We start from the raw sequence: 19,129 nt of genomic DNA, 5'->3' as shown, positions 1-19,129 counted from the left end.
ATCACAGATGATGTAGGGGTGTACATGTGGGTGTGTAGAGTCACGGCACAAAAAGACTGTGTGTTTTCTGTGCAGCATGTCATGTCATGTATGTTGTGTTTATGACTGAGAGAAATGACTGATTCTGCTTGTGTCAGAATCGGGGGCCATGCACTGTTCAAGGTGCTGAATTGAATCCAACTTAAAGGTATCGTGTGATGCCTTCAGCTAATCATTAGATTACCGTTTATGCTGTCTCTTATAGCAGAGCTTTTCACAGGTTGTCTTGAAAAAGGGATAACCGTCCCAAGAAAAGCCTATAGTTTGCAATCACTTTTACATTTTTAAGTAAAACACAAGAAAGGGCCAGCTAAGTATCTAAAGTAGCAGACTATAGTTTTTAGGACTTTGAATGTGTTTCCATCCTGTCAGCCCTTCGTTCCCCTCATAAGAATCAACCTGCAAAAAATTACGTTCTGTAAAAACAAATTGCATAAATTCTGTGCATTCTGCAGGCATTCAAGTCATTTGATGATATATATATATATATATATATATACTGTGAGACAATGGACGTGAGGTAACATTTGAAATACAGTTTATATACAGAGATAGCCCTCTCTTTTATATATCTGCTCTTACCGGCCTGTGACACACATTCTCTGTAGCTATCCAACATGTATTAGGATTTATTGTTTAATACAGCCTTGAAATTGACTTTTTATTTGTTTTCTAACTCAATTCCCTCCCCCCCCTTCCCCATCCTTTTATATCAATGGTTATTATATTCTGTGGCAAGGCTGCAAAATCAGAGCCAAAAAGCATTTTTATTTTACATTCACCGTTCAGCAAGCTGTGCCCAAACAACAGTGATTTGTCACAGTGATGTACACCTGACTTCATATTTTTTTATATACTTTGTGAACCCAAAAGGAAGCAGCCTTACTAAACATACAGAGCAGTATGATAGGAACAGTGATAAAGGAAAGGTTAGTTAATCAGCCCTAGAGTGTATATAGTTTTGGAACTGTTGCTGAACAGAATATTGTGTTTGGAACCTGGCCAGTAGCTGCCTGCCAGGCAATTCAAAGTTTGATGCCAATGTGTTTGACCATTGCAAAGGACGTAGATCACAATGCAATGCAAATGTGTATTCACCAGATGTTTGTGATGTTATGTCATCACACTATTCCACTCCTCCACAGGTGGCAGTAATGCGCCAAGATAAGCAGAAATTTACCAGCATAGGTAGAGAGGAAGAAGACTGCTTGCTAGTTAATGTGCATGTAAACAATGCTGGATGTATAACATTGAATTGGCTTTGCACATGTTTTATTAGGCAAGGAAACAATTGAACCTGTTCATTAGACCTCAGGGATACACTTAAATGTGTTTGGTGAGTGACTTAAAACACATGCACACACAACTTTTGTTTATTTACAAGAAAACTCCAAAAAGGCACCATTGCCTTGCTTAAAGGTTCCATTAGGTTACCTGTTCTGTATCTTACCCATAGACCGTATATACAAGATATTACCTCATCTCGCCATCTGTTTAATTGGACCAAGGCCCTGTGTTTTATCTCCCAAGCTGATGCTCCAACATTGCATACTCACTGTGTTGAACCCATCTCCATACCAACATCCACCTGTGTAGGATGTAGTTTCTCCAGGGTTTAGGTAGACCTTTGTGTCTCACTCTCCAGCATCCTCTCTGTGCTGCAGGGAGTGACCAGGTCAGAGCCTTAATAGCAGTCGCTCTGTATTTACATTTTAATGAATCCTTTCCACATGAGTTACCTGACTGAAATGCTGCTGGGACCTTTTTTTTTTTTTAAACTCTCCTTTTGATGGTGCCTTCAAGTGCTGATGAAATGGAAGGAAAACTCTATTGCCTGACGTTAAAATGTATAATATTCTCTCTGCCAAGAGTCATTGGGAGTTTTTAGTTTCTATATATGTGTAAGGTCAGGCCTGCTTCTAAAAACTTTGAACAAACTATCAAAATTCCGCTGGAACAAACATATTATATATAATATTTTTAAAACGATTACGATGCTGCTACCTGTTTGCTGAACTAAGTGCTGTTGTATTGTTTTAATCAATGCCATGACAATAAAGTATACTGTATATCACTGTGTACAGGAGAACGTGTCTCTGGCTGACATCCTGTCTTTGCGGGACCGCTGCCTGTGTGAGGAGGAGGTGTGGTCGGTGTGTGCAGAGTGCGCTGTGGCACTGCAGAGCATCAGACCATCCAGCCTCTTCCACACCCTCTGCATCACACCCGACACGCTGGCCTTCAACGCCCACGGGAACGTCTGCTTCATGGAGCAGCTCAGTGGTGAGTCTACACTACAGCATGGATGGATGGACGCTCCATTTTATCAGTGCACTGTGTATTAATTCAACTGCTTCCAGGAAATGTTTTTTGCATTTTTTGATTTAAACACTATTTATGGACACTTTTCTTGGCATGTTATTTGGTGTTGCCTTCAAGCCAAGCCTTGGGCTGATCAATGTAACCAATGGCTGGATTTACACTCTTTAAGATATTCTTTATTATTGTTAATCTTCAGATGAGATTAGAATCGTTTTTTTTTTGTTTAGCAAAATGTGCAGAAGTACACACGGATTTGACACTGCGGTACAGCAAATTAATAACAAGGACTTAAGTGTTTAAAAAAAAGTCAAATAGAAAATAAAAAAACTACTAACTAAATGGGATACCATACTGACTGGCTTAATCTTCTCTCAACTGAATTTGAGAAGGAAACATTCATACTATATCAGAACAGCATTGCAGTTTTAAATACGTGTTGTCCTTAACTGCAGTCTAAGCTCTGTTTGACTCAGAGAGAGGGCATCTTTATTCTCTTCAGTGATGTGTTGCCCTAATCTGCATCAGTTTCAATTAGCAAATTCCTGATTGAAAATACTCAATCAGTGTCTCACTGGATCTGTCAGGCTTTGGCAGAGGTCTGCTCTGATTTGCACGGACCACATCTCTCTCTCTCTCCTACACAGTGCTGTTGAATGAAAAAGAAAAATCCTATCAGGAATAATCACCTCTTCTATTCTTCTCTCTTCTCTTTTTGTCATTCCTTTCTCTCCGAAATTGCACATTTCCTTTATCGTATCCTTCCTCTATCAATCTCTATCCAATCACCTACACTATAGCACTTGTGCACGTGTGCATACGCTTGCTGTGCCACACACTTGTCCCATGTCCTGATGCCAGATGTCAGAAATTAATAAGCATTGATTAGAGCAACAAACACTGTTGGGGGGGGGGGGGCATTGTTGTGGTAACAGCTCGGTTAGCATATCAGAAGTCGACTTATACTCACACACACACACACGCGCACACACAAGCATGCACACACACACACACACACACACACACACACACACACACACACACACACACACACACACACACACACACACACACACACACAGCCAGCCAGCCAGCATGCCACCCTTTTTAAGTGTTGTACCCATTTACCTCTGCACACATCTTCAGTCAGTAATAGAGACATTTTGAAGATATCTGTCAGCTGGGATCCTCAGGCGGCCTCATTTGTTGTCACACTTTATTGGATTGTGTTGCATCCTTTCCGCTGTGTTTCCTCTCGTGGATACAGGTAGCAGCAGCAGTGGAAACAGTACCCCATCCTGCGTCGTGCTGTTCATGCTGTTCACTCTCGACACGTGCACATTTTTCATTCATCATAACCCTACGCTCTCGCCACTAGTTGCTGCCCAGTTTCCTAATGATTCCATTCATTTGAAGTCTTTGTACGGTAGTGATGAAATTTCCAGCTGACGCACACCTCCACAGCCAATCCCACGCTCTCACACGCACACACACACACACACACACACCAACAGACTCTCTCTCTACAATAGAGTGACCTTGGTGGGCAACAGGATGACGAATCTCATTGAGAGGAGCTGTCGCTACAAAGGCTCATCTGTAGTGTAGGGTTCATTTTGGGCTAATCGCTTACTGCAGTGGCAACAGTCAGTGAGGTATTTGTAGGAGACTGCGGGTGATGTGGCAGCGCTGGCATCACCAAAGTACCAGGCCAGAGAATGCAGAATGTCCTTCAATGGGTTTCATAAGATGATGACTAAGAGAAAAATAGCCGATTCTCCCACCATGTTTAGTGTTGCGAAAGCTGTTCAATTTCTTAGAAATACGGGGCCTGCTGTGCTTTGCGGGGAACCTCATCAACCCCCGTTTGAAAGGCTTGTTGAATCAGTCACATTGCTCATCTCATGCTACCCGTTGTGCTGAAATGATGTGTTACATGACTCACCAAGCTCTCACCCTTTGACGGCTGTCTTTTCTTTTCTTCTCTTATCACCACTGCCTGTCTCCCTGAGTTACAGACCTGCGCGACAGTGAGGTCTTGCCCTCCTTTGCTCCTTGTTGTTGTTGTTGTTGTTTTTAAACTGTCTCTGACACGAGAGGAGATGGAAAAAGAAAAAGGTGTTGGTGAGATAATGGAAAAGAAAACAACACTAATGGAAAAAGAGCAACCCCCAAGGGAACCACACCTGTTGGCAAGTCTAACAAACATTGGCAATGTTGTTTCAATAGTGTACAGAGCTTGTCTGGCAGTTCAGGTACTTGAAGCTTTCTGAGGCTTTACTCTGAAGTCCTTCTGCAGCAAAATCACTAAACCACCATATACTGTATCGTGAATCTATCTATCCATCTATCTATCTATCTATCTATCTATCTATCTATCTATCTATCTATCTATCTATCTATCTATCTATCTATCTATCTATCTATCTATCTATCTATCTATCTATCTATCTATCTATCTATCTATCTATCTATCTATCTATCTATCTATCTATCTATCTATCTATCTATCTATCTATCTATCTATCTATCTATCTATCTATCTATCTATCTATCTATCTATCTATCTATCTATCTATCTATCTATCTATCTATCTATCTATCTATCTATCTATCTATCTATCTATCTATCTAATCTGTCTGTCTGTCTGTCTGTCTGTCTGTCTGTCTGTCTGTCTGTCTGTCTGTCTGTCTGTCTGTCTGTCTGTCTGTCTGTCTGTCTGTCTGTCTGTCTGTCTGTCTGTCTGTCTGTCTGTCTGTCTGTCTGTCTGTCTGTCTGTCTGTCTGTCTGTCTGTCTGTCTGTCTGTCTGTCTGTCTGTCTGTCTGTCTGTCTGTCTGTCTGCCTGCCTGTCTGTCTGTCTGTCTGTCTGTCTACTCCACCATCCATCCATCCATCCATCCATCCATCCATCTACAGTTTTTATCTACAAAAGTATGAGGAGAACAGGGCTCAAGTGTAATACAAGGAAGGAAATAGAAAAAGAGGATGAACAAATGAGGAAAGAAGAGGCGAGGAAAAGAAAATGAGAGGGGAAGGGTCGAATGGAAAAAGAGGAAATTGGATTTATTTTTAAAGCTACAGAAACAAGGAAGCTAAAGGGTTGAAGAGGGGATGAAAAGCCAAATGAAAAAAAGGATGTTAAAGTAGAGAAAAGGAAAAAGAAGAGGAGACGGAAAGGGGCTCAAAGGGGGAGAGGAAAAAACTCTCCCCCTCTACACCTGGGGGAGGGGACACCATTCCTGCAGTGGACAAAACCAGATCTGTCTTGGCCCACTTTCCTCCTTTCTTCTGCTCCTCCTCCAACTCTGGCTATAACCTCTCTCTCTCTCTCTCTCTCTCTCTCTCTCTCTCTCTCTCCCCTCTGTCTCCATGGGCCTCTCTACCTTTCTCATCCAAAGTTCAGCTGAGGGGGCTGCATGTTCGTGGTGGTGTGTTGTCATGTATGTGTGTGTGTGTGTCCTGCTTGTATCCAGTCCAAGCAGTGGCCTAGTTCAGAAGAAGTATGCAGCCCCGCTCTTCACCGACAGCACCAGTCTTTGTTTGTCAGGGATTATCTCTGACACATGACTTATGCAAATGAAGGGGAAACAGCTGCACTATCTCACTGGACTGCTGTGGTTTAGCATGCGGGAAACATATTCCTCTGATCTGCATCTCATTAAGGCTTAGCAAGTAGGTTACCGTATAGAAATGACAGGGCCATGCATCATAGTTTTGACAGCAAGCGACAAGTGCACCCGTTGTGTCCTATATGCTGATGACTGTATGCTTTTTTCAGACATGCTTCATGCTGCAGCTAACTGGTACGTTTGTGTTCCTCTTCCGCAGATGATCCAGAAGGCTCCTTCGTGCCTCCCGAGTTCGACAACACAGGCAGCACGTTTGAGGTGAGCGCTGCCAAATGTCAGTGAATTGTGGTCTGGCCACAGAGGCACATAGTCAAGGAGACAAGAATTGGTTTTTAATGCAACTTGGATATTTTTTTTTATATTTTTGTGGCCATCTGTCCTAACACTGTTCTCACCAGGTTTAGTATTCCTTTAAACATGAACCCCATTAGTAGAGCTGTGCAGAATGTGTCTACTGTTTATGTATCATCCCTTCTGCTGCAATTCCTGCACTTGTTCTTTTTTAATACAGTGCGTTTACATTATTCTTAGTGACTACTTTGGGTTTAATACATTTTTAAAATAAATTGTTTATGCTCTTTTGGTATTACTTAATGAATCTCTGTGACCTATATATTCATCTTAAGTTACTTCCCTATCCATCAGTGTCTACTGGGCTATAGGCGCAGTGCTGAGATAAATCTTTTTGAAACAGAGCAATGCATCTGATGTGACAGGATTATAACGCTTCAGGCTCCCTGTGTAGGAAAAAAGGGAAAACGGGGTGTCACCCTTCTCCCCAAAACATCAATACATTTACAGCGAGACTTATGTAACCACATGTCAAAATAAGCAGTGAATTCTAATTGCAAAAACAAACAAACAACTCACAACCTCCTCTTCACTTGACTCGTGTTTTTCTTGAGCGAGATATCAGGCAATGGCCAAAGAAATGGCATGAGCAAAGCGAGGAGTTAAGGCCTCGAGCAGAGTCTTTATTATTATTTTTTGGTGAACCGCACCAGGGTCTGCCTTGCACATGCATTCACCACATAAGTACGGGTACAGTCCACTGCAATTGTTTAGAGTGATCGTTAAGTCTGAGACGAGAACCCAGAAGCACCTGGTTCCAATCCGCCGCTGCCTCAGAGCTGACCATAATATCCACTGTCAGTGCAGCAAAGTAAAACCAAAAGCTCTGTCAATAAATGTGAACAATGCATAACAATATGTGTCCCCGAAATGGTGAGAAGATCCTGTGTATTTGTTAACCTTTTTCGTGATGTTTCTTTGAATCAGATCTCAGTACTTACGGTGCATTCCCAGCTGGTTCCAGATGATGATAGTGTTTTCTCCTCCTGCAGGGCCATGTTTACTCTCTGGGCTCCACGCTTTCTGCCGCTCTGACCTTTGTCATCGAGCCAGAGCTGGAGGCAGAGCTGGGGGAAGAGATCCAGAGGCTGCTGGAGCAGATGCAGGAGGAGAAGCCTGAGGAAAGGCCGCTCCTGCAGGTACAACACACACTGTTTTCACTGCTAGAAAAGAGGAAGCTGCTTGGTTTTAACACAACTTAGATAGGGTAATATAGGGTAACATTTTTAACTTCTAGATATCATCAATGGCAATTGCCAATATCTACGAATGATGGGTAAATTTGCTTTTCTTTAAAAAAACAAATATCAGAGTTAAGATATGTATTTACAGAATAGTGCTAAGAATGATTATGGAAAGTTTAGTTGAAGTAAGTGCTTTAGAAGTTGTGATTTTAGGTTCAGGTTATTAGAAAAAAAATAATGTTGAGATGTTATCTGTTAACGATAGTTAAAAAAGCCATACAATCTCAAATCAAATTTGTGACTTACAGGTAAAGTACGGCATATATATTGAGTAAATGACAATGAGAATAGTAAAATATAATTGTATTGATGATAACTGCCCTTTCAGTTAAATGCACGTTATTTTACCAACAACTGAGGACATCTTAAAATACCTCAACTAAAAAACTAAGATGGATATAAAACATGTTGAGATAAAGCCATAGAGAATTACATTATTGTAATATAAGACTCATAATGATCTAAGGAGATGGATGGTAATTGCACTGCAGCATGATTGTGGCCAAGCCTGATAATGTCCTTATCACATGGCTCCTCGAGGATAACTAAATGTGTTTACAGTAATTATGGCTGTAGCATTCATTTAAGTCTATTTTCTCCTTAGATGAACTGAAGTGACACTGCATATAGTGAGTCAGGGCTCTTGAGCAGCACCAAGTGGAAATGCTGTGTCTGTGCAGCTCACACAGTGTGAGTGTCTCTGTCACAACACTCATTTCAGCAAGGAAAAAGTCAAATACAAAAGAAAAAAAAAGAAAAATATCTGAATTAGATCATAAGCATACTATAAACTCTCAATTAATTATTATTGCATTACATAGATACATGCATATACAAAAATAACAACAACAACAACAATAACCAAAATGTTTAAAGTGAAGTAATGCACTGGAACCCACACATTATGTGAAGAAATTAATACATTATCTCTATGACAATAAATGGGTCAATAATCCAGTGAACATCTATACAGCACAATATGTGATGCAATGGCTGACAACGTTTATTTGTTGGAAACATTCCTTTTCAAATGTACTGTCCTTGTCGTATTTCCAAATTAAAAGGGAATGAAATCAGCTGTAGTTGTCGTCCAAATGTCTACGCAATTTTCTTTTAAACAAAACAGAAATGTATTTTAATTGGTGCAAAACAATCATGATATCAGTTTTATTTTGAATTTTGCAAACCTGCACGTATCATACTCCCACAGGACGTGCTCTGTCTGGCTGAAGCAAGGCTTTCTCATACCTCCTCTGCAGCTGTGTGCCGCAAACTGTCTGCTGTGGGGCGACGGGTGCTCTCCATTGAATCGGTATCAGCCCTTCAAGGTTGTTTTATCATCTCTATTTGGACACACTGTCACACGGTTGGGTCTCTGCGGCTACTTCTCCTGGTACTAATGGCTCTCTTTGTGTACCCACAGATGGACAGGAAGGGTCGTGGGAGGCAAGATGGCAGCATCCCAAACCCCGGTGTCTGTTTAAAAGACTGAGCTCAGATGATAATGGCAAAGACCTGTGTGCTGACAGTTCTGTTAAAGCAAATGGTCTGTCCAGACAGCAGGTATTTGACAGGAGTGTAAATATACAAATTTTTAAAGAAGAAGCTGCCGGGGAGAAGGATACAATTGAAGTACACCAGAATGAGTAGCAAACAAGACTGGTGCTAGTTACCCTCGCTTGCCACCCCAAGATCAATGCTTGTTCAAGTGATGCCACAATGTCAGGATAATTAACCCTGAGGATATTTTTAGTTTACAGAAATAAAGCAACTTGATAGAAACCAGTGAAATCAGAGCTAAATATGTTTGTGGCACTTTTTTTTCACTGCCAACATGTTTTTCGGCTCTGGCTAGCATACATGACACATAGATTTACATTGAGGAATGGCAAGTAGCAATTATTATACTAACCAAGTTTACACAGAGTGAGCTTGTATAGACATTGGAAAATGACTGATCCCAAACTAACAATGAGCAGCACAGAAGAGCACAGTGTCCCAAAATGTAATACTAGCATGTGTGACATTCCCACTGTTTACCCCACGCAAAGTCACCCATAAAAAAGGGAGAGAAATCTGACTGGGGTTTATGGAACACAGGTTTCTAGAGAGGTGGAGGTGGAGAAAAATAGAAATAATTTGGGAGTCCCTAGTCACACCGGGGCCCCATATTACAGTTGAAAAACCATGAAACACCTGTTTTCACACCCATTTATGTACAAATGAAGGTCATTGCACGCTTTCAGAACTGTTGAAACAAATGACTACACTAAATACTCAACCTTGCAGGTGTGCCGGGGCTGGGATTCCTCTCTCTGGGCGGAGGATAGGGACGGCAGTGAGGACGGAGACTCCGGGATCAGGGCTGATGAGTTGGACTGCAGGTCCTATAACAGCTCCCCGGTGAGGAGGGGGACCCAGCAGAGGCCGGCCAGGGTGAGGGGGGCTCTGAACCGCTCCTGCTCTGTCCCAGACTCCAACAACCCCCCCTGTCTCTCCCCTCCGCCTCACGGAGACATCAGCATCCATGTGTCCGACCTCACCGAGATAGGAGCCGACGAACGAACGGGATGCGTGCCTGTGTGGAGTGACCGACTTCAGCGACTCAACCGGGGCCAGTCCTGTGAGTCTTACCCCCACAGCAGATCAGAGGATTATGGGAGCTCGGCTGTGGACAATCAGATGTCACAGGGAAATGACAGCGCTGCAGACGAACTGTGCACTGGAGAAACAGATAGTCCATGGTTCCATGAATGTGAATCTAAGGACTGCACCAAGGACACCGTGTCTTCCTGCACCTCCTGCCAAGAGCTGGATATGGAGCAGGACTCTTGTGGGGACCTGGGCTCATTGAACCACAGCCTCCTCTACATTACCAATAACCACATGACCAAAAGCATGCTGTGCCTCAATGAAGAATCTCAGGATGAGGTTAGTACTGTAGTCAGTGCCAAGTGGCTCCCAAACTCTGTTCTTCTTTGACTGTTTTCTTGTACTCCCGTCTGGTACTGCTCTCGAGGTCCACTATAGAGTTAGCTGTAGGCCTATGTTAAGAAAGAGTGAAGTTTATTTCAGTGTGTGCTGTAAGTTGGTTCAGAAATTAAACAGGTGGATTCAGTTAGATTTGTACATGGTATCTTCTCTAAAATACTATGAGTAGGAGCTTGACAAGAAATAAATGAAAGGTCACATATAATGCTCATTTTCAGGTTCAAAATTGTAATCTGCGTTTTCCACTAGAAACTGTTTTCATGATGTAGTGTCCAAAGAAACCCTTTATAATTCTCACAGAGCCATTGCTAAAGCTCCTCTGTCAAGCCTCTGTCTGAAATGCTCTGTTGGCCTTGAATCTAACTGCTGTTTCTTAACGGATTTGTTTAGTATTTAAACTCGCTAGGCAGTGAGCAAGCAAATTAGCTAATGTTAGCTAGGCAACATATTGCTAATATCAGTCAGTAAGTTAAGCTAACTTTTTTCAGGATACACTTTACTATTTTGTTTGCCATGAGATATGATGCTGAGGTTTTGCTTAGCGTTTTTAATTAACAAAAATGAACTGTGCCCATTAAAGCCTGATTTTATAGCCTTTATTTGAAACATACCCAGTAACGTCTCTCTGTCATTACAGCTTCTCTGAACTCAAAAGATTAAACTGACTTATGTAACATTTTTAGAGACAAATTGGACTAATGAACACTGCCTTACGACAAATAATTGATCAAAGTCGGAACATTCAAAACTAGATGTGGATAAAAGTCAAGTAATGCCTATTGCTCCAGTGTAAGTTAATTAGGCCCACTGAGGGATAGGCTGAAGCTCCAAAGTCCTCTGTAACTCCTTTCTTTTTTCAAACTTAGTTTTGTCTTTCTCTTCTGTCCAGTGGATCTCTCTAAGGGAGTTACTAACTCGCTGTGGACGGAGGCTAACGGTGAATGAGCTTTGGGCTCTGTGTTACACCTGCCTGTCCTCACTGCAGACTTACATTGATTTTCCAGGTGATTATAATAACCCATTGTTGCGTGAAACCAATTTGTTGGCCACAATTGTTCTGTGCAACCGATGTCTCTCTTTTCCACTATAGCCTATTTATGCCTGGACACAGTGCATGTGGGCTGCGAGGGAGAAGTACTTTTCTTGAAACCTAAGAACATAGGTACGTGTGTACTGTAGTCCTACTACTGCGTATTAGGGCAACTATGAAAAAAAGGGATAAAAAAAATATATGTTTTTGTTATTTTTCACATTTAACTGGGCGCTTCTCTGAGATTAAACTCAAAGTTTACTGCAACCAACTCTAAATGTGTTGTCACTTTAAGCTGCGGCTCCGACTGAAGAAAGAGTGGAGTATTTGTGCTTTACACTGTAGGCTAAACGGACACGCTTTTTAGAGGCTTTCTTCAGTCGTAGCTGCGGGGTAAAGTCACAACAAACTCAGTGATGGTCGCAGCAAACTTAATTTCTTTTAAATAGCTCCATCCTGAGGCTCCTTTTATTTCACAGTGTCCCTAATACGCTATTTTTATTTTTTACTAAAGAAACAGATGTCAGAATTAAGTTTGATGCTGAAGCATAATGTGTCTGAAGGCTTTTGGTTGACTTCATTAACTGACTCTCTTGTGTTGTTTGCAGGATCCCGAGATGAATTCTACCTTGCTCCTGAGTACCAAGAACATGGAATTGTGACTGAGAAGGTCTGCTTGTCTGGACTGCTTGTAAACCCATGTCATAAGAACTAACATTGTCTGCTATATTGTCTCATTGCCCCTCCCTCTATTCTTTTTCTCTCTTGGCTCAGGTGTGTGTGTACGGGGTCGCGGCTATTCTCTGGGCTACGGCCAAGTTCAGTTTATCACCTCATCAAAAGCTGGCAATGCCTCGCAGACTGAAGAGACTGCTGCTGGAGATGGCAAAGAGGACGGCCATTGAGAGACCCACCATCGTCATGGCTAAAAAAGTACAATTCATATTATTATTTTAGCATGTCACAGCTCCCTGTTATAATACAGCCATAGCAGTGCTTCTATTCAAATGTAGCTAAACACAACTGTGTCACATTTAAAAGAAGAAAAAATTACAGTTGATGACTTTAAGAGTGGCTTTGATTAATATTTTATGCATTCTTTATTGATGGTTTTATGACAAAACAAAAACCGGGTTGTGTGTTTTGAAAAATGAAGCCTGGTTGATGTCAGCATGTTAAAATGTAATGTAGTTCATTTGTGTGAGGAGGGTATTGTTTATTAATCAGTTCCTATATATAGGCTTTCACATTAAAAGTAAGGACTCATTTGGGGTCCTAATAACTCTATTGTGTCCTTGTCTTTAAAAAGCTATAATGGCTTCTCCTTTATATTTACAGAGAAAAGTTCTGCTCTGAAATTTGCATTTCAATGCGCAGATATCAACTGTAGAGAGGAGGTCATTTTACAAGTAGACATATCCTTTTGTCAAAGAAAACCACTTGTGATTTACATATAGTGAATCCAAATTGTAAAAGTGCTTTATCATTTTGCCAACGAAGGACTCCTCTAAAGAATACAATCATTTACCTCGAGTGTTGTGTTGTCAGTAGGGTTGCAAAGGGGTGGAAAGTTTCCTGAAACTTTCCACGGTAACTTTCGCTCGGGAATTTTGGGAATATTCAAAATTGGGAATTATAGGACTTAACTGAATGGCGGTCATTTAAATTATTATTTTTTATATCCACACATTAATCTAAACATATAAACATTATGTTTTGTCATTGTGAGACATCCATGCAAACTAATACAATAAAAAAACATTACATTTGAACAGATTTATTTGTAAGTAGAACTTTATCAAGTTTTGATTATTTTATGAACAATCAATAATTTCACTGAACAACAAAAAGATGAATGTTGAGTAAAATATTACTGTCTGACCCAACCCATTCAATAAATTAAGTAAATTGCCCCCCATGTGATTGAGGAATGCACAGTGCATGTAGGGGGCGTGGCCTCAGTACCCCTGTAGTAGTGCTATGTGCAACTTGCCAAGTGTACTTGCAAGAAATCTGGTTGTTTTAGTCAAGATTATGCTAAAATATATTTTCCCCAACTATATTTAAAATCACTGTTTAAGCCTCTGTAAACCTGGTCTAGTAAAAAGCAATATATGACATCAAGTTGGGTGTCTCAATAAGCTTTAAAAAAAATCTGATTTGAAGTTAAATGTTCATAAATATTATAAAGTGTAGTTGAAAAAACTGCTTTTTACAGTCTAGAACGTTTGCCAGGACTGAAATAACATAGTTAGATGGATTTAGTGCATTTGGTTTGCTTCAAATTTAGTAAATTCCCGTTTATTCCCGTTAATTCCCAAAATTCCCGTTAATTCCCGTTTATTCCCGTTAATTCCCATGGAAAGTTTCCAACTTTGAAAATTCCTGAAATTTTGCAACCCTAGTTGTCAGTCACTGTAAAAGCAGCTGTTAACTTTCTGAATACTGGATGGTTTATTTTTATCAAACACTTCAGCTATTTCAGTGCAGAATACATTCTGACATCATTTGGTGATTGTGTGTGACAGAGTGTGAAGTGTCCTCTATTGTTATCACACCTGTGACCTGTTTTTGTATGCTCAACTGATCCAGAGCTGTCGTGACAACTTATCTCGTCAAGGGACAAATGCCGAGACTGTGTGGAACAACCTCATCAGCAGAGTTCACCCGGTAAACTTTCCTTTGTTTTTCCACCAGGGATAAATTAACACCTGTGTATCTCTCTCTCTCTCTGATTATTTATTGTAAATTATTTAAATCTTATTGTCAGGGTCACTTTTTCTATTTCATTTTTGTCAAGATGATTCACATTGAAAAACAAGATCTCTCTCTCTCTATTGTAATGAGTTCAATTTATTTTTAGCCGGCCACGAAATCCAGTGACGCAGACGATTTGAGTGCAACGGAAACTCAAAGCTCATCTGATGAGTCTCTACAAAACAACAACGGTAGGACAGCTTCAATTTAGTATGGGTTGACCCTCATGCGATTTTGTTTACTTTGAAATGTACAGTAAGTTGTGCACCAATTGTACCAAATACTAGGAAGACCATTACATTGTAAATAGGCATTTTCTATTTTAAAATAAAATAGTAAATGTAATACTCGTGACAAAAGCAAAACCAGTTAGGGAAGGAGCATGGCATTTAACTGTGATTGTGCCATACGTAGCTGCATATCTTCCTAACATCAAGCACTTTACCGATGTGCATTGCATGAGACAATATCGCTGATATTGTATCTGGCACTGTTGTAACTGTGTGTAGGCTTTGTGCCCATGGCCACTGAGAGCCGACTGGCTCCTGTGCCTGGCCCTGTTCCCCACAGCTATTCAGTTGACAAGGGACTCCAACTCCCAGAAGCCTTCACTTCCACTGCCACACACTTCACCCCCATTGTCCTGACCAACGATGGGGAGCCAGATGAGGAGAGCCAAGGCCTTAGAGCTGCCGCTGAAGGGTAGGATATTTCAAAAAGCAGTTATAAAAATTAATTTTCCAGGCCAAAGTAATTTCAACTATTCAAAGGGTTACATGTATATACAGTATATTTATTTTTAAATCACTGAGATAGGAATCACAATTTTTACATTAATCGATTTTTTTCACCACCCCTAGTACACAGTGTGTGTCACAAGAGCTTGGGCTACTAAGGTCTCAACTGAAACAACACAACTCTTTGAAGTCATTACCCCCGGCCAAGAAATAGTCCAGCGCATAACCTTCCCCCCTGTTAAAACCGCAAATTGTTGTTTATACACTTAGTAACACAAGTTACTACGCATGTAACAGGCAGATATGAAAGTGCTATTAATCTTCTCTTATAAATCTCAACAAGAAAGGGAATATTCGTATTGCCCGAAATGTTGAACCACTGTTATTTATTTATTTTTTCAGGACTGTTGATGGATTCACCAAAAGCAGCGAATACATCGAGGAAAGGGGCCTCATTCTCATTTCACAACCTGAGTGCCCACATCCTACACCAGCTGAGCCCAATCTGCACTCACAGGATTTGCCTCTTAATCGGGCGGTGGTAACAAAACATCCCACAACCTCCAGTGACAAGATGCTGGCCAACACTGCTGCTTCTCTCCCCGATAGTTCCTGTCTTGAAGTGTCTCTTTCACCGTCATGGTCCACTGGCCTAAACGGTTGTGGCGTTTTCAACAATTACCTTTTCCGTCAGGATCCCACAACGGGACATCTCTCCATAGTGCCCGTGCAGGTCAGGGCTCCAGAGTCTGTCCTCGGGTTGGATATAAATCTCTCCCTTGTACCACAGCCTTTGCGCGGGCTAATCCCAGTTCCAGGGAGCGACAATGGGCAATTTATGAACTGCCCGCATGTACCCGTGAGGACTGATGCCCAGGATTGTTGTGGCCTATCATCATTTCATTTGAATGGAGGTTGCTTCACTTCAGACAGCCCCCTGCAGCACTGTGTCAAGAGCGCTTATCATGGACAAACTGATCCAGGAACAGGAGGTGAGACCCAGTCCCCTTCAGAGTCCATGTCCCCTGAAGTCCACCCCGCCTTACAGGAGGTGATTGACCTGCTCAAGGGAGAGTTTTCACTACATGAGTGTCTGGACAACGGACACAAGGACATTGCGATGGGTATTTATTTATAGTTTGCTGTTATATCATTGTATTACATTATCACTTCATTTGTTTTACACAGCCATGTTGAAGATTGCAAGGTTATACAGTAGATAAAATATTATTCAAGTATTGAATCGACGATAGGCCTAAAGGAACATTATACAGACATACTTTCTTAGACAAAGGCATGTCTGTTCTCTCTTACACTGCAGCTGTCTAGTTTACTTCTGTTGCCCTGGCATTATTAAATGTTGTGGAGCGTGACATAAGTGTGTAGGGCCTACTATGTGCAGTGAACATTAAAACATAGTTCAAGTCCACAGCAGCAGCCAGGTAGGCCTACAGAGAAATGTGTGTTAGTGGAACAGTATGGACGTTGCAGAAGCTGGAGGATTAAACCATTAACATCAATCTAACTAGTTCAACATGTTATTCATTTGGCTAGCTACGCTAAGCTAACTATTTAAACTTCTGTATGTATTACACTTAGCTAACTACTTCAACCTTTTATCATTGCATTTAGCGAACTATATTTTTTTTCAAGATTTTCTACGTTTTAACCACCACCTTTACCAAACTATTTTCACCTTCAGTTTACTAGTAAACTTGAATGCATTACCTTTAGCTTACTTCAACAGTTTTTATTTGCTTGTTTATTAGTTTTCATACACTCTCAATTGGAACCTGCAGTGTTCCAATTGAGTGTTAGCACCAACAATCCTTCACTGCATGCATTGCTGGATGAAACCACAAAGTGATAACTCGTTTTCATATAAAAAAAACCATTATTTTCTCTCTTTTCCGAGGGGAGTATATCTTCTCTTTGAAGGACCTCCAGTTCCACACGTTTGCCAGTGTTGTGAAGGAGCGGTTCAGGGCTCTGTACTGGGAAGAAGACCTGCTGGGGGTGTTGCACTGCCTGGTTAACTACAGCCCATCCACACTGTGAGTATAGGACATCAAACACTTTCCCTTTCGTGGGTGCCACTTTTCATTTTTCCTTTATTTATCCTCGAATGATCAATTGAGGGGTGACCCTCATTTACAATGACGTTGAGTAAAATAACAAACACAATGCAAATATACAACAAGATGACAAAGAGACAACAGTATTAAAACATTCAAATCAAATGGGTGAAGCAGAACATAGTCTAATTAAAATAGTTACAGACAAACAAAGGACATGTTGTCAATGTAGCCAGGCTTGTTGCTATGATCCACTGCTCTCTTCAGTAACTGCTCAAGAGAGCAGGCTGAAATGGGTAGCTGTGCCTGTAGCTGTACATCATGATGAAATATGACATCAATGGTTAAAACTTCATATACAAGGGTACAGAACGCTTAATGCTTATTTAACATATGAAAAAACCCTGATCATTTGCAGGAAGTAAGCTATGGCAAATTAATTTTTTATCAGCGATCTCACGCTGAGTTTATAATAAACACTTTATACTATCAGTTAATGGATGTTACTTTATTTATTTATTATTTTAAGACCCCTGTTTTTGATTAGCCTCTCTGGAAGCAGAACAGGACCAGGTATTGTGGAAAAATATGAGCTGTCCTGATTAAACTGGTATAGTCAGATGAAACCACTCCATGGTCAACACTCTTGGTCGTAAATGCCAAGTTCCCAAAATAGACTGGAACATGAGATATTTGTGGATGATGAATATGTTTTGTTATTGTTGAAAGAAGTGGGAGGGTAGCGCGAGTGCACTTAAAACACACAAAAAAAAACATCTAGCAGTTTGAGATGGGGAGCCAGGGGAGGATGCAGGACAGACCCATTTAAGCTGAGCATTGAGTAGTGTAGCTGAACATCATAGCATCATAAGACATGACTTACTTTAGCATGTGTTAACCATGAACACTTAAAGCGGACCTATGATGCTTTTTGACTTTTATGACCTATAAATGTTGTTATGATGATTCATAGTCATGCTTAACCATACTAAATTATCAAATAATGACTTACATGCATTTCGACGTATTCCCTGCTGACCGTCTGGGGTGTCTGTGCAGAGCACTAAACACTATTCTAGCCAGTCGAGAAGTCACGTGTTCAAAGCGGTCTACCCTTCCGTAACTTTGTGACGTTGCATGTAACTTTGTGAAGTCACCACGCGGATGTTTCCATGTATGGTAATGCTGTCACTTCCCTGTTCGCGTCTGCCTCGCGCCCTTATAGGTCCATGCTCGCGCTTCCCGCCACTGAAAGTGTTCCGGAAGGAAGGTAACCAATCACAACGGAGTGGGGTTTGCAGGAGGGGGGGAGGGGAGCGGAGATGGCCGATCACAGGCGGAGGGAGCGGAGATTGCCGAAGCACACACACTCAAGTGTTGACAGGATGTGCTGGATCGCCAAAATAAGAGAAAGAGCTTCCCGGAAATCTACATAGTTTTTTGTGATGTGATTCGTGTCAGGTTGCTCTATAGCAGTGTAAAACAAGAAATTAAGACCAGTAAAGTAGTATAATAGGTCCTCTTTAAATGATTGGTTGAATAATTGATAAGTCGATTGGCTGAGAAAACTAATCGCCAACAATTATATTCAATTTGTTTATTGAGCGAAGATGCTACAAATGACTGCATACTATTTTGACATTTAGGCATGTAAAAGATAATATGATGATATTGAGAGTTGATAGGCTTTGCATTGCATCCCTAAAACAATCATTGGTTATATATCCATCCGTGTGGAGGATTACAGAGAGCACCTGATAATTAGCCTGGTTTCAGACATGAATCAGTTATCTCATATCTTCTTTAAGAGATTAAAAAATCAATACAATGAAAATGAGAATGTAGTTCACTGAGTCTCAGTCTACCAGAACCTGAAGACACCAGGACATTCCTTACAAAACAGTGCCACTGCAACAGCGTAGGCATGTCTCACATAATATGTCCACACTTGGGTT

At 41.0% G+C, this 19,129-nt stretch overlaps 1 protein-coding gene across 1 annotated transcript in view; it reads left to right on the top strand.

Moving 5' to 3' along the window:
* Positions 1-19,129, top strand: part of kndc1 (kinase non-catalytic C-lobe domain containing 1) — a 40,939-nt gene that overhangs the window by 2,069 nt on the left and 19,741 nt on the right. The window contains exons 2-16 of the mRNA XM_080037260.1: positions 2,124-2,322; positions 6,189-6,247; positions 7,333-7,479; positions 8,795-8,912; positions 9,008-9,147; positions 9,874-10,515; positions 11,465-11,579; positions 11,666-11,737; positions 12,214-12,275; positions 12,380-12,538; positions 14,198-14,275; positions 14,469-14,553; positions 14,872-15,064; positions 15,502-16,223; positions 17,015-17,153. Of these exons, the coding sequence (XP_079893386.1) occupies positions 2,124-2,322; positions 6,189-6,247; positions 7,333-7,479; positions 8,795-8,912; positions 9,008-9,147; positions 9,874-10,515; positions 11,465-11,579; positions 11,666-11,737; positions 12,214-12,275; positions 12,380-12,538; positions 14,198-14,275; positions 14,469-14,553; positions 14,872-15,064; positions 15,502-16,223; positions 17,015-17,153 (2,930 nt within the window). The remainder of the gene's footprint in view (positions 1-2,123; positions 2,323-6,188; positions 6,248-7,332; positions 7,480-8,794; positions 8,913-9,007; positions 9,148-9,873; positions 10,516-11,464; positions 11,580-11,665; positions 11,738-12,213; positions 12,276-12,379; positions 12,539-14,197; positions 14,276-14,468; positions 14,554-14,871; positions 15,065-15,501; positions 16,224-17,014; positions 17,154-19,129) is intronic.

Source organism: Ammodytes marinus, assembly GCF_949987685.1.
Source record: "Ammodytes marinus genome assembly, chromosome: 11".
Taxonomy (NCBI): domain Eukaryota; kingdom Metazoa; phylum Chordata; class Actinopteri; order Uranoscopiformes; family Ammodytidae; genus Ammodytes; species Ammodytes marinus.
Note: the sequence above shows the minus strand (reverse complement) of the source record. Positions and strands in the feature narration are given on the sequence as shown.